The sequence below is a fragment of the Athene noctua genome, chromosome 1 (genome assembly GCF_965140245.1).
Source record: "Athene noctua chromosome 1, bAthNoc1.hap1.1, whole genome shotgun sequence".
In the NCBI taxonomy this organism is placed as follows: Eukaryota; Metazoa; Chordata; class Aves; order Strigiformes; family Strigidae; genus Athene; species Athene noctua.
Genome location: NC_134037.1, coordinates 243,177,696 through 243,193,527, shown reverse-complemented (window position 1 = coordinate 243,193,527; position 15,832 = coordinate 243,177,696). Strand labels below are relative to the sequence as shown.

Here is a 15,832-nt window from a genome sequence, read left to right as displayed (position 1 = left end):
GCAAGGCATGCCGGGACAGGCGGGGGCGGGGCTCCGGTGGAGGTCTCAGCCCGCCGCCTTCCACGTGGTGCGCTGCCCGCCGCGCCCGGGGCCGGGGAGGTGTCCGCTGTTTGCGACGTTTCTTTGCGGCAGTGCGGCCAGGCGCGGCTGCCGTATTCCGCCCGGGAGACCGGCTGTTGTGCCGCTAGCTGGCGGGGCGGGGAGGGAGCAGCCGGAGGACGGGGCTCGGGAGGGAAGGGAGCAGTCCCGCCGCCGCCCGCCCGCCCCTGGATGGTCCGCGGGGCGGCTCGGGGGTCTCCTCCTCCTCCTCCTCCTCCTCCTCCTCCTCCTCCTCCTCCTGCTGCTGCTGCTGCCGCCGCCCGGTCGGGGCGGGGCGGGGCGCGGCGGGGTGCGCGGCTGTCGGGGGCGGCTCGGCGCGGCGCGGCTCGGGGCGGCGCGGCGGGCGCTGAAGATGGACTATGACTTCAAGGTGAAGCTGACCGGGGAGCGCGAGCGGGTGGAGGACCTCTTCGAGTACGAGGGCTGCAAGGTGGGCAGGGGCACCTACGGGCACGTCTACAAAGCCAAGCGGAAGGACGGGTGAGTGAGGAGTGGGGCTCCCCTGGACCCCGCCGCGGGCTCTCCGCGCCCCCCCGGCCCCTCCTGGCCCGCCGCCGGCTCTGCCTGCTCCGGCCGCCCTGCCCTGCGCCCACCGCCTCCTGCCTCACGGGCCCTTGCGTCCCCCTCGGCCCCCCATGTTAATGCCGCCCGTTCTCCGGCCCTGCCCCTATCTTCTTTCTCGGTGTCGTGGCTTCTGCTGCCGCCCGGTTAAGCCCCGTGTTTTGCCGTCCGGACTGTGCTTGGGTCCCCGTAGGGCACTCGGAGCGTTCCCATCCCCTCAGCGAAATGCTGGAGTCTTGTTTCGGTACGGGTAGGTTTTGGAGAAAAAAATATGTAGTGGAGGAAAACGCGTAAGCGAACAGGTTTTCATTTTGATTAAATGAGTAGCCGCTTACAACGTTCAACCCGACCATCAGCGTCGTCTAACAGGGTTTGATTATTTATTTTTTTTAATAACGCTTTTTTGTCTGATTTATTACTTGTAGTCACCATTTTGGGTATTCTTGCTGGCTGCTTCAGGAACCAAAGTCTGCTGGCCCTTTCGGGGCTTTAGAACGCCTTAAAAGAGCTTTACGTGTGACCAGTTCTCGGTAGAGACCTGAGTATATGAATTTCTTTGCATAAATATTTTAAAGAAAGATCTAGCAAACTGTCATTTAGGTTTCCTTCGTTCATGACATGGCATCACTTGCTGAACAGCAGAACAATAGGAAGTAGGGAGCAGAAGGAGGAGAGGCACGGGTTGTTCTTGTAACAGGTCCTAAATTTTAAATTACATCCATTCTTTCTCTTGCAGTCTCCTCATAGTGGTGCTCTGTATGTTGTTGTTCAAATAACATGCATTTTAAAAGTCTGGGTGTTATTTTCACATTTGATAAATAAAAAACTTTTGAAGCAGGCTGTGGTCAGTTATGGCTGAAACATGATCTGGTTCTGTTTACATAAGCTTTAATTTTAGAAATGCTTTAGCCTTTACCTACAGAACGGTGTAATGGGACTGGTCACACCTTAACTTGTCTGTGTTTTAAACATGCTGGTATTAATTGTGGCACAGTTACTTCAGCGTGAATTCTGTCTGCTGGTATGAGTCAGCTAACTACTTCTCAGATTTTACATTTGGATGCTTCAAACTCTTCATAGGAGGAATTCTTATCTTGCCTGAATTATTATTTTTTTTTTCTGTGAGGGGAAGAGGAATATACTGTCATCAGTGTGATAAGCTATTGCCTCAAGTCTCCTTACATGCAGGTAGTAACTTTGCTGGTACAGCCAGCCCTGGTTTCAGTGCTGATACACACCCACAATATGAAAAATAGATTGAGGTACTGAAAGATATGACTACATTTCTAATATTTGTGTCAGGCTCTGCGCAGCTGTTCAGCATGTTGGACTGCAGCAGCGTGTAGGGAGTTCAGCATGTGACACTGGTGGAGTATATATTCAAACACATTTTTGGTGAAATCATCAGGCTGCTTGATGGTGTTCAGGAAAGTGTACTGATGGTAGTGTCATTTTGAGAAATTTCAGAAAAATGGAATCGTGTGGTTTAAAAATAGGTAGTTACTCAAAGGTGACTTTAGAGTAGAATTTCCTCACAGTTCTTGTGTGTATGATTTTAAATCCTCTCTCCTCTTGGTGAGGGCAGAAATCAAGATATGGTATTTGATAAATTTTGAAAGAAAGGGTGAGCAATATATAGTCTCCTTTTTTTCCTTTATTGTTCATTTAATGCCTCCATTCCTTTCCCTTTCCCTAATACTTCTGATTTTCCTTCCAGATTTCTGCAAACTTTATCTTTTAAATATTCTAATTGCCCTTGGACAATCACTAAAATATGTAAAAGGGAACATCTGTAGATGTTCTGGTGGCTTAGAGTACACTTGTACATATGTCATATTAAATTAGATAGAATTAGACTTAAAGGTTCCATTTACCCCTTTATCCAAAGGAATCAATTAAATTGCAAAAGCATATAGTAACGTTTTGTTTTCCTGAAGCTATAGTAATCTATGGCTGAATGTTAATATTTTGCAGTGGGGAGCATATGAAACAGTATCTAATGTTTGTACATTGTAATAGGCAAATATTTAAAAAAAAATTCTTACATTGTTTCAGTGTTCTCCAAATGGTACATACTGATGGATGAATAACCTGCTTCTTGTTTGTAGAATACAGCTCAAACTTTCTTTGCATATTAAGTCGTTTGCTATCTTTTAGTTAATTTTCTTATTTTTTTCCTTGACCTTATAAGTTTATTATTTTAAATGGCACAAATCTTTTAAGTCTATTAATGTACCTCATGATATTTAGAGTACTTTGGAGAATGGGCTGCAGGACTGCAAATGTTTTGTTAAAAATATTGGAGCAGGTTTTTCTTAAATGACATCTTATATATACACGAATGTCTAATGAATAGAAGAAGCACAGAAAAGAATTGGACTTTAATAATTCAGTTTGTGCAAATGTATGTTAAAAAGCCCTTGCTAATAAAAATCCACTTTAAGAGTAGTAGGAGCTAGTGTCCACAGTACAACTGCAATCTTCACCTCTTTTTTCTTGATTGCTTTTACAGCTGCCTCTGAGGTGCAGTATGGCAATTCAAAACTAGATAGCAGTTGTGTGTTGTGACTGTAGGAAGTTAATTGTATTGAACTACACAGGAACGTTTTGGAGGACAGTCTTATAGGAATCTTGATGGAGTGACTGAGAATCCTTCTAGTGAGTGAAAGAGATGTTCTGTAGTATGTGCTTTAGTGACCTGCTGAGGGTGTAAGCTGGATTTCACGCTCTCCTTCAACAAAAAAGCCAGTCCTGCCCTGTGGTGCCTTTTCGCATAAGGTGAGGCTTGGTGTCTCGACTAGACCATCTTAGAGGATCACCCAGTACGGCTCCACGGAGGTTTTCTTACATATTTGCTACCAAACTTGACCCAGCTAATGATCAAATTAGCTGAATAACAATGTCAAGCATTGCAGCTGAACTCTACCTGGTACATTGCCTGTAGCAAAATTGCATTCTATTCTCAGGTTTTTATTTTAATCCCTCTTATTTTTAAGTCTATGATGTCAGTGGTTGAATCTTACTGGCTTTTTATTGAATGGTGCTGTCTTTTTCATCAGTGCAGTACCAGCAGTGGGCTCTAAAATCTGTTTAGAACAAGCTCTGTGTGAATTGATGGGGTTTATTTTTATAGCAGAAAGGTGTACAGTACAAGAAGGCAGTTTAACGGCAGACACTGGGAAGGGAATGCAGGCGTGGCATGTTGAATGTCAGTCTTCAGATAAAGAAATTGTTGCTCATGTCTAGTGGTGGTAGGATAGTTTACCTTTTTTGTCCAGAAAATGTCAGTCATTTCCTGCATAAAAGCTGCTTTGAGTGCCATTTGGGTGTTCCTTTCAGAATGTTGCTCAACCCAGATATTAAACCCACCTATTTGACTTATGCTGGACTTGGAAAATATCCCAGCAGGTTTTAGTTTGTTGGACTAAGGTACAGATTTGATTAAAAAAAAATAATTAAATTGACTGAATCAGGCTCTTTCAAAGCTGATTAGGAACAGAGTGCCAGGTTTGGGCAGAGGGAGATGGCAGGACAGTGGGGGCAACTTGTGCCAGCCTGGCCGCCTGTTTCGTGTAGGACACTAGGTACATGATCCCCTGGAGCTGGCAGCATGTACCGGTTGTATACTGATGCCAGACTGGTACCCAATTTTAATGGGATTGATCCTGTACTGTTTTTTTTGTTTGCTCTCCTCTCCCTTTGTGATACAGCTATAGTCAGAAGTCTGAGAGAAGCCTATTCTGTGGAGCAAGGCTGTCTGTTTCAGTGGCAATTTGGAGTGTTTCCAAATCTTATTTTTTCCTGTGTATCGGATGTGGTTTGGATGAGAATAAGAAACTACTGAATGTCACTCTTAGGCAGTATCTAACTTTTTAATTACGACAGCAAAAAATGATATAATTTAAGATCTCGAGCTATGGTAACATCCCCTGGTGCTTTTTTGGAAGCTGTTCTTAATCTCTCAGAAAGAAGCTTGCATGGTGAGCCTCTGTCGGTGGGGAACCAACAGTAAGCAAGCCAGTGCTCTCCTACTCACTCTCAGGAACAGCTAGAGGTGATGTAGGTCCCAAACACAAGTGCAGTTGGAGGTTATATTTCAGCTACCATAGTTCTGTGTCGGAAGTATTGCTGTAGGTGAAGGGACGGATTGTTTCATTTGGACATACTGACACATAATTGTAATCGTAACAAAATAATTGTGCTTGCATGCTTTAAACAATCTATATCCACTTTTTTCCTGGAGGGTCTGTATGAGTTGCGTAAGAAGCAATGGTGGAAAACTAGTGGATGTCCACTAAACTACTGGTTTATTTATTCTCTAATACAGTATGTGGTAGTTTCTACTTACCAGTTAAAAGATATGGCAAGAATGATGATGAATCTTTCTCAAAAACTTATGAATCAAGAGAAACTGAAGAGATTGAGTATTTCCCTTGGGGGGGGGGGGGCGGGGAAGAGAAGGCAGAATATGTTTAAGTTAGATAAAATAATGGTTTGGGTAATGTATAAGATGCTGGTGATATTCTTGTTTCACTGTATTTGAAGAGGGAGACATGGAGTTTCTTGGGTGAACAATAAGGAACTATTTTAATACCATGTGGATAAACTGCATAACCTGTTGTCAGAGGAAGAAGATAAGTCAAGAGCTTAGTGTCTGTTTTGTAATGTTATCAAAAATAGTCACTTCTGACTAACTTGTAAGAATGCTCTTCAGCTGTAGGAGTTAGGCTGCTCTGTTAGAGATCAGGCCAAGCTCTGCAGTGCATGCAGAAGAGCCTACTTTTGTCTACTTTAGAAATTTTTACTGTTTTTTTTTTTTAAACGCTTGACCCCTTCATAAGGATGTTACCAGGTTAGTTCCAGCTTGTTTGTATTTATGAGTATACATTGATTGAGTTACATCACATCATAGGTAACTTATTTTGTCAGTACTGATTTTTAGTGAGAGGTACATGAAGTTTGGGAGTGCCACAACTAGAAGTGGTGTGTCCAGTGAGAAACTTTACTTGGCAAGAAGTGAAATGACACGTCTGGAAGTTCTGTATCAAGCCTTTGCAGGAATTGTATCATGAACTTCATGCTGTTAGTATTCACTACAAACTTCCAAACAACTCTTGTTATCTCACAGTTTAATTGACATAAGGGTTGGTTGGTTGGTATTTTTTTTTTTTGGCTGAATGTTCGTGTGTGTTGATTTTAACTGTTTTGAACTGAAGCAGTTGGTGCAGATTACAGGCAGGCGGTGAGAGCCGTGGAGTCGTCATGCAAGCCTTTGGCTTCTCACTCCTGTCAACAGTAGTGTGGAATTTCTAAATGCCGCAGACTTTATGTATGTAATATGTGGTATTATCTACTTAAAATATATGCCCTGAGTCTCTTTTGGATCCATTACCATAGTAGTTAGAAAGTTCCTAATTAAACTATCTACATAATGAGGTATGCATGCTGTATTTCATGAAGTCTTGTTCTTTTAAATTTTTCTGGTAAACCACTTATGTAACTGTCTTCCCATCTGCTTCCTTCTCTCCTCACCTGGTTAGGTGGCTCCAAGCTTTATAGTTTTTTAAGGGCATATGATCGAGTGAGTCTTCCTGTGGCCCTTGGACTTCATTTGGTGTGATCTTTTGTTACCGTGTCACAGATGTGTTGATAGCCTGCAGCAAAGATGAGTTACTGTTTCATTCTTACCCGAAGCCTTTGGCAAGTGCAGAGAGGAGGGTGTGAGAATAGTGTGGCAGAACACCAGTGTTTTGTATCTGCTTTTATTCTGGATTTGTAAATTAGAATAAAATATGTAAGTAATAGGGTCATATACTGCTGTGCTTGATTTCTTGTGAGGGAATAGGTTTGAGGGCACTGATAGTAGAGAAAGTGCATGTCATCAGAGGATGCTGCTTTTGGCCAAATGATAGTGAGGTAGTCTGTTTACTCTAGCTCTTGGGTATTCTTTGGTTCTTCTGTTTCCAAAGCTTGGTTGTTTGTTTTTGTTTTTTTTTTTTTTTAAAATCCAACAACCACAAAACAACAGAAAAGTCCTTCATTACCACTGAAATCTGAAGAGCTGTAATTTGCAGGCTGTTGTAGCAGAAACTGAAAAATGTCTTGTTTCTTAAGAATAGACTTTTAGTTATGCTGAAATTTGGAAACTACAGTGGCAATACAACGAAGGTACAGTGGCTTGAATTTGTGTAAGGCAAGTATGCAACAGCAGCCAATGTGATGATATGCACTTTACAAGACCTACAAGTTACAGCTCTGATGTGTCCGTTTTGTCATTAAAGTGTGATTGTTTTGCCAATGAGTACAAAATGATGATAAAAATCTGGCTCTTGATTCAGTTTCCTGACTTTTAAGTCATTCATTGCTGTGCCTGAAATAGTGATAGCAGATCATTCTGAATAGCTAGTTAATACCAAGATGCTGCCATCTTCCACCAAAGTAATTTTCCACAGACAAGCAGTGGGACAATGAGAAGCAGGACATCAGTTGCAAATGTCTGGGTTGTGATTATACAGATTGGAGACTGGGTTGCTGTAGTTAAAGGAACTGAATGTGTGAGGCAGCGCACAGGCTGCTGGTGTGGACTGTGTGTTCCCACCTCTGTCACGGTTAACATTGTTAGGTGCAGCTCCAGTTCCAAAAGGGTATAGTCTCCTTTCATCATCTTTTATTTGATTTTAAACATAAAATTAGTTTAGTGAGAACTAGAAACCAGGATCATGAGTATAGGTCTGAACAACAGACAACCAGTATCTTCTTTTATAGCAGAAATGCTGGGCTCCAGCCCCAAAAGGAGACATCTCATGCATTTCATAGGATTTCCTTTGTTCTGTCCCGACAAAATGAGTGCTATCTTCAGTCTTTACCATTTGTCTGGTGTGCTGCTATTTTTGTCTTAGAATAAAATGCTTGCCATTTCTCTATTTTTGCTGTACAGTCTGTCTTGCAAGCTTGGCTCTGGTTCTTAATTTTAGAGGATAACCCTTTCATTTCAAAGTGTGATGTTAATCTGAATTTTCCTACAAGAGTCTGTAATAAGAGTGATAGGTGGACTTCTCTAGCTTCCTTCCATGACTGCCCTTGAAGCAGCAGAAGTGTGATAGTTACTTGTTGCACTGGTGCTCATTTACAGGGTGCTGACTGGGGGTGGAGGGAGGGAGGATCATAAATAACTGAATGGTCTGGTAGTGTCTTCTGTTTGGAGAGTGTTAAAAATGGTTAAAATTTTTTAAACAGAAGTGGCACAGGTTACAGACAGACAATTGAAGTTTCCCAAATAGTGCTTTTTCTTCTAGACTCCTACATACATAAGAAAACTCCGTATTTGCAGTGTCAAACCTAATGCCATCCTAGTTTTTGCACACATTAAGCTAATATGTAACTGAATATGAAGAGAATAAAATGGCAATGGCTGGTAAACACGAATGGCTTCAGAATGTTGAGACTGAAAGCAAATCATTGGGGAGAGTTGGTACTTGTGTGTGTTTGTCTCCTCTTGTATGTGCTAAACATAGGCTCTCATGCATGTACTTTTCAGTAAGCAAGAGGTTTTTTGATAGGCTGCTGCAATATGCTAGAATTGCTTCATTTTTCAGTCACCTTGGAGACTGATTCCTGTGGGGGTTTGTATCCTGTTTAGGTCCCCAAAGTTCTGAAAAATTCAGAGGAAACTTCACTGCTCCACTTCCTTGCTCACCCACATGAAGGTTGCGTACAGTCAGCAGTGTCCAAAAGTGGGACTTGGGGGTGATAAGTGCACTAGAAGTAAGTGGTGGGAATGAAAGACCAACAGGAGCTATCTCTAAATACCAAGATGTCCAGTGGCATGCCAGAAACAATATACTGTGCTGTCTGCTTCTGGGATGGCAGTGCAGAATAAGCGCAGTTGCTGGGTGCACTAAAAAAAAGTGGTGAATGCTATGGGCTGTGCATTGTTGAGGAGGAGAAGATGAACCTGGAGCTAAACTGTTCTTCAGGGAAAGGTGAGAACAGAGGTGGAGGTGGCTGAGAGGCTCTGCAGGGTTCAGGAGCTGAGATCTTAGGCATAGTACCTGCATGGGAAAGCACCTGTCTGTACAGCTAGGCTAGGCCTGGACTATGACAGTAGATTCTTCCTTGTGTTAACAAAGAGTCTGGAGACAGGGAGAAAAATGACAGAAACTTTTTTTGGGACTCAGATCAGTGATCAGTAGAGTACCGTTGGGTTTCTGTCTCAGGAATTGAGCAGGGAAGGAGAGGTGACTCAGGAAACTGGGTCCTGGAGGCCTCCTGGGCTAGGAGAAGATTTTGCAGCTCTTGTTTCCAACCTTGAGTTTTGATAATCCTAATAGAAATTATGGCAAAACCCTAAACTTGGCCTAGAAGGGAGCCCCTTACATCTGAGGGCAGGAATAAAATAGTAGCATTAAAGGATGAATCTAGTTTTGTCATTTTGTGCATTTGAAGAAAAGTACTTGGAGAACAAAAGTTCAGGTAAATAAGCAAGGAAGTGGTAAGTACGCACAGTGCAGGTAATTTGCAATACAGTAGCAGTTCTTTAGTGAGCAAATTGAAAGCAGATTTTGAGAAAGTATTTCTTCATATCTGGTAGTGGGAGTTTTTTTAACAACAAAAAAGAAGGATGATGGTGGTGTCTCCCTTTTAAGGGTGAATGTGATGAGGTTCTAATACCTTCTGTGCTTCGGCAGGTCCTCTGGCCTCTGCAGATTCTAAAAGAATAGCCTGTAGTGGATGAATATCCAGATGCATTCCTTAACATTTTTGCTGATTCTCAACAATAGTTTGTGGCCTGTGCATGTGATAATTGTTCTGTGGAAAATACAGCTTTCAAATATTTCTGCAGAAACATCAGAAATGTCTTGACCATAAGGGAAAAAATATATATATTTTGTAGCTGCACATACTGATAACCTCTATTTCTGGAACCATTAAAACGCAAAGGATTCTGTGGCTATACAGAGTCGTTGTATAAAGACATCTGCAGTACTAGCTGCTTTTGAGATACTGCAGAATTGAGGATGGACTTGTAGCCTTACTGTCTTAAAGTCACATAGGCTGCACTTGTTTTGGTTGTAACTTTTTGTAGCTTGCACAATAGTTGAGTGAGTAATGACGTTTATGAAACCTGATATTTATTTTTTCTTTCCTCCTCCCCAAGACTGTGCTTTATTGTGGAACTATACACTGTCTAAATGCAAATTCAGATTGGGAGTATAGTTGCAGCTAGGACTGTCTCCTAGGATGAGGTAAAGAGCATATTTTGCAAAAATAACAACTTGCATGTTTTCTGCCAGTTTGCTGCCATGAACAATCTTAGATTTGATCAGCTCAAATGATTTGAGTTAAAAAATGTGCTTTCTGGGCATTTGTTGGGAGAGGAATGGCCGGATCTTAAACTTTGGAAACATGACAAAAGGGTCCATGCTAAAGGGATGTCAAATCTCATTCAAAATTCTCATTTTGAAACTGATTAAAACTATGAAGATTATGTTTAATCAGTATATAGTTGTCTCTCTTTTATGTTTAAAGTATTAACAAAGTAACCCAGCAGTTTGTTTTATAATACTATAAAATATTTGGCATTGTGGATTATGACTTTATGTAGATGGTAGTAATCAGTTCACCCATCTCTGGTAACTTAAGTCTTGGAAATGCTCTTGAAAGTTCAGTACAGACAATTTGTCTAACTTTGTTCAAGTAACATAATGAAGCTGAAGCAGGAGTGTCAAGATACTTAGCTTTGCTGCTAATAAAAGGCTTGCTTTCTGGTATCTTTCCACTGTAAAGCAGTCTTGAGTTTAGAGTAGAGAAGCCCATCTTGTGTGAATGGATGGCAGCATAGTTTCAGTTTCAGGCTTCATTCTGCCAGTGCTTTAACTCTCATGCTCCTCTTCCCCCTTGCTGCCCCCCCCATCTTTTCTTTGCAAGCTTGGCAAGTAATGCTGCGAGTTACTGCTATGTGCAGGCTGATAACCATTCAGGAGGGTTTTGTGTTCTGGCTGGCTAGCCTGCTGTTCTCTCTTGTCTCCTCTGAGGCTCAACAAATGGTTTCTGAGACCTTGTCAAACCCCCATAATAGCACTTTCAGGATTACAGCATAGCTTTATTCATAGCTACAATTTTTTGTTAGGTACAAGGCCACTTGTGAAGTAGTTGCTAACTTCTGTGTTGTAGGCTTCCCATTTGAAAAATAGCTATTTGAATAAACATTGAATTTTGTACAGAAGCATATGAAGTCCTTAGTAGCTTATATAGGAAAGGGATTGGATAGACAATATTCTTTTTTTATGGAGAATTCTACTGATATTGCCCTATTGCATGTGTTTTGTATATCCTAGTGAAAGACTGACTTAAGCATATGAAGATCAGGATGCCAGAGTCCTTGTAAAATTATATGCAATACTTGAGCAAAAAGATACTGCTGTTCAAGCAACAGTTTCTGTTTGATTGCATCTGAACTACCCAGAGTGTGAAGGGATAGTATGGTAAAACATATTTTACAGTCAGTTTAGAATTGCACGAAAAGAACTATAAGCCAGGATTAAAGCTGCAGATATTTTCTTTAAAGAACAAAATGTTCAAGAGAACAGTGATTTTTCTCAACTACAGATGATAGCCTAAACATCCAAAATTAAAATTGGTCTTGAAAAAATGCACGTGTTTTGTGAACAGGGAAGAACACAACTAAAGATCACTGAAACAATCTGCCTGTTTTTCTGGGAAAGCTCTGTGCTGTGAGCTTGTAACACCTTGCATACAAGATGTTGACATTTGAATAAAGGACACTTGAGAGTTCCGCTAAAAAAGAAGACTCAATTCATTATTGTTTGTGTGAATAATACGTGCAGCTGAGAACTTGGAATATAAAAGGATCTGAATTGCAGTAAACTCCTGATTCCACCTTGTGTTTCTGGTCAAGATGTGTGGGAGAGTCATAGCCTTACCCTGTAGGGAAAGCCTTAGCTGCAGGTGTACTTTCAATTACAGTTCGCGTTCAGACACTGGATAATCCCACAATGAAGCCTTGGGAAGTCAGGTTTCATCAACTCTGTTGTTCTCACAGAGCTGCTGTGCAAGGTATGGAGCATAACAAAAGCAACTGGAGCAAGCTCTACCTGAGTGGACTTCAAGACGGCAAATTTGTTTTCGAAGGTAATTTGAATCTTACCTGATTTTTTTGTACTTGAACTGCTTAGCGTTCAAACTCTCTCTTTTCTTTTTGGGTGAATGTCAATCCTGTTTAAGCAGGGTTGAACAAAACAATCCCTCACAAGTAAATGTGCTAACAGTGCCATTCACTGTTCTGTTAGTTCAGTGTTATAAAAGCTCAACTGGAAGCTTATATGACTCTGCCAGATGAGTGTCAGATACCAAAAGACTCAAAAAGAAGAGTAGCTATTGCAGCACTGAAAGCTCTGTGGGTAGAATTCCAGGCACATGTAAGGGGGAAGAATAGCATTAGGACTGCATTTCCATCTGCCTGACTAGTTTGCCGATGCTGTGTGAGATCAGAGGGACTACAAAGCAGAAAATAGAGCTATGAATGGCTCGTTAGCCTCATTTCATTTAGGTGGATGCTGTGTCAGAGGTGGGTGCCAAGACAAAACTTCGGGGCAGTGAGTAGCTACTTACTGAAACAGCTAGTCAGGGCACCCACAACGGGAGAATTGACTCAGGACATGGCCTACAGTAGGATGAAAGAGCAGATTCAAACTTAGTACTGAGGGCGGTCTGTGACAAACATGGTCTGTTCAGCATTCCTGGAGGGATGCTGAATCTATAAAAGATTAAGAAATCTGCTTGAAGTACCACTTAACTTCAGTTAAAAAAGACAAAAAAGGGGGTAGTGATGGGAGGAGATGGGCTCTTAAAGCTAAAGAGAGCCAAGAAGGTAAGATGTTGCAAGCTGCTTGGAAACCATTTTTGAAACTTCACTGAGCTCTCAGTGGGTATGTATCACTCATCAAGACACTGTAAGACTATCAACTAAAAAAATCTGACATGGTGAAATAGTAGAATAAAGGAAGCCCTTGGGAGTGAGGATAAATTCTTCAAAAAAATAAATCTATAAGTGATGAATAGAGAAATAGAAGGTAAGTGATGGTAGGCTAAGTGTAAAACTGTAGTATGAGAGCCTCCCCAGCAACCTCCCCCCATATAAGCCTTCAAACGCGCACACACAAGCTCTTTCCACCTTGAGAAACTACTTGGGAAGGGCATGAAATTAATCTTCCTTTTCCTCCCTCTTTTCCTATATATGAGTAGCACAATGCTGTCTGCAGAACCAGGGCACACTGACCTATAAAAGGAGTGTTTAGAGAAGATGAAATGACAGCAAGAGAGAAAAGCTTTGGTTTTTTTCTGTGCATTATGAAAGAACTTAAAAGAAGTGGAGGCGATGGACTGCATTGGGAGATCTGTCTCAAATTGCCATGTTTGGGGAAGGGGCTATTTGAACAAACTGAACTGTGAAGAGCAGTCTGTTGTTAAGGTGAGATGTGTTTGCACATCTGAATGAGTTCAAGAATGAAATAAGCAAATTATTAAACAAACTATAATCCAGTGCTTTAAATTGTGCCAGTCATGGAAGACTGGAAGGAGGCAGATGTGAGACCAGTTTTTAAAAGGACTTTTTGGAAGAGTGGAAACTAGTAAGCTGACCCAGGAGCAGAGACAGTGGACACGTGAAAGGTGCTGAGGTGAAGAGACAACAGCCTTACAAAACACATTCAGCACCTCCTAAGTCTATTAAAATCCTTTGACAAGAGTTAACGTACAGGTTAAGGCAATACAGTTGATGTAACCTATCTAGTTTTCCAAAAGGCGTTCTGTAAAGTCCCCGACCAAAGACTTAAGCTGAACTTAGAGATGGTCCTTCTCTGGATAGAGAAGCTAGCTAGAGATGTCAATTAATGCTGAGACGTCATTAGTGACATCTCTTGGGAATCTGTGCTGCTCAAAAGTTTTCTTTGGAAATCAGTAGTCATAAATAGTTGGGAAACAGCTTTGCTGATGAGTGAGTGTTACTTGGGATAGTGAAGGGAAGGACTGACTGTGGAAGCTTGGCCCTCAATATCACAAAGTCCTTCTCCAATAATGTATCATGCTCATTGATGTGAAGTGTTGTGTATGTGAAAATGATCCTTTCTTTACTCATACAACATTAGCGTCTGAATTTATTATTATGTAAGAAAAAGATCTTTGGAGTTTATAATGACGGTTTTGTAAAAGTGCCAGCTCAGTGCAAGTAATTGCTAAAAAGCAGAGAGAATCACAAGACTTACTAGCAATGGAGTGGAGCACAAAGCACAGTGTCATTGTTGCTGTAAATCCTATTTTCAGTATTGTAGGCACTTCTAATCCCTTCATCCCAGGCAGGGTATAATAGACCTAAGGAGGGCTAACAAGGATACTCAGAAATGTGGAGCAGCGTCTGTATGAAAACTTCAGTCGTTCCCATAGACAAGGACTCTTCTGTCTGTGAGAGTGAGGGACAGGGAAAGTCTCTGAGATCCTGAGTGTCATTGAGAAGATGGGAAACAGTTTTTCAGTGATTGGTTAAATTTATGAAAGATAAATCTATTAAGGGCTATTAAATAAGAAAATATCATCTGTGGACCTGTAGCTTCTGCAGTAGTATGTTTGTGACTGTTAGGCAAATTTGTGACTTAAAAAGCTTATTATCATAAAAGGTTTTCTTTAAAGTGGCCAGTATATTGTTTCTTCCATGTAAACCAAATAATTTCAGACTTGACTACTGAAGCAAAATTTACCAAAACCAGAGGTTACCCAATGAAATTATGGTCTTCTGAAGTTTAGACCAGTGCTTTAGCCCTGATTGTTGTTTGCTTTTTTAGAACAGATGCTTTGAAATGCTGTGCTGTCTTTATGCAACTTCTAGTTTCTGAAGTGGTACAAATACTGAGGTGACTTAAGAGCAATCTGAGAGAAGGAAAGTGCAAATGAAATACAGCAATCTTTTCCTTTATAGAGGATTTACATAGGTACCTCTGGTATTGCTTTATATAAAAATACTGGTAAGACTGCCATGTCCATTATTAAAGCAGCATGGAGCAGTCTGGAGTAGGATATTGCTGCCGTCAACTAGTCTCCTCATAGGAACAATCTTCATAATTGTGTGGGTTTTAGGCTGTCTGTCAAATTACAGTTTTGTGGGAGAAGGGAGGAGAAGATACTTAAGCAAATTCCGGGGATTCTTGCTTCTGTGGAACTTCTGTGCTGGAGTTAATTGCAGGGCTAGGTGGGGGGCTTGGCTTGTTTTTTGGCTTGGTTTGTTTTTAAACTATGTCTAGCCATACTCCCTGTGGTTTCACCACTGCCAGTAAGCAGGGAGTGAAGTGAGCGGCATGGTGCTTTTTCTCTTCCACCTCTATCTGTCTTCTACCAGTTCCTTCATTGTCTTTTGCTCTTACAACATACTGTAGTGCTGGTTTTGATACTCATCATACCCCACTATAGACTAACAGAATTTGTTAATCCAGGAAAAAAGTGGATAACTTTTTGCCGAATGCAGGAGATGAATCATGTCATGGAGGAGTATGACACAGATCAGAGCTGGTGTAAGGGGAGGGATATTCTGGTTAGGAGCCATAAAGCAGAGATGTCAAGAAAAGGCTTTTCTTTCGACAGCAGCAAATTCTTAGATCAGAAGAACCACATGTATCATTGAATTTACTTGGTTACTTTGAACTTCTTGCCAAACTACATGTTGTGGCAAAAGGTGTTAATTTAAAAAAAAAAAAAAAGTAAAATCAAAGAACAAAAGGAAGTAAGTTAATCGGTAATTACCATTCACCACATAGTGTCAGCTGTCTCAGAAGTCCTGGTGTTTGTTGGCTTGCTGTTGATGTTTTTTTCCTCCAGCTGTGGAAATGACCTTTCCTTTACCCACAAAAAGGTCTGATTTCTGAAGCATTTTTTTTTAAGTAGAAGATATTCTCAGCATAAACCTTGCTATCTGATAAGAATAATGATGCTCTTCTGGCACAGCCATCTTGCCATGTCCTGTAAGTATTCTGGGGATGGAAAAAGCATGAATGTCTAAGTTAGACTCTAACAAATTCAGTTCTGTTAGTGCATCTCCCCCTGCAATAATTTCTTTGTGTTAGCGTTTTGGTGAGTAATGACTTTTTATTTTCACATGACATGTTGT

General features: G+C 41.2%; 1 protein-coding gene across 6 annotated transcripts in view; it reads left to right on the top strand.

Annotated features, from left to right (window-relative positions):
• The first annotated feature begins 211 nt into the window (after window positions 1-211).
• The window catches only part of CDK8 (cyclin dependent kinase 8), a 90,413-nt gene continuing 74,792 nt past the window's right edge, over window positions 212-15,832 (top strand). For 4 of the 6 annotated variants that reach the window (XR_012634350.1, XR_012634349.1, XM_074915092.1 and 1 more), the window contains exon 1: window positions 212-579. Coding sequence is in view for 2 of the 6 variants with exons in the window: in XM_074915092.1 (XP_074771193.1) it covers window positions 452-579 (128 nt within the window). In the remaining 4 variants the exon portion in view is untranslated. Of the gene's footprint in view, window positions 580-11,731; window positions 11,812-15,832 lie in introns of those variants that run through there. The other 2 variants (XM_074915111.1, XM_074915103.1) reach the window with 2 other exon arrangements.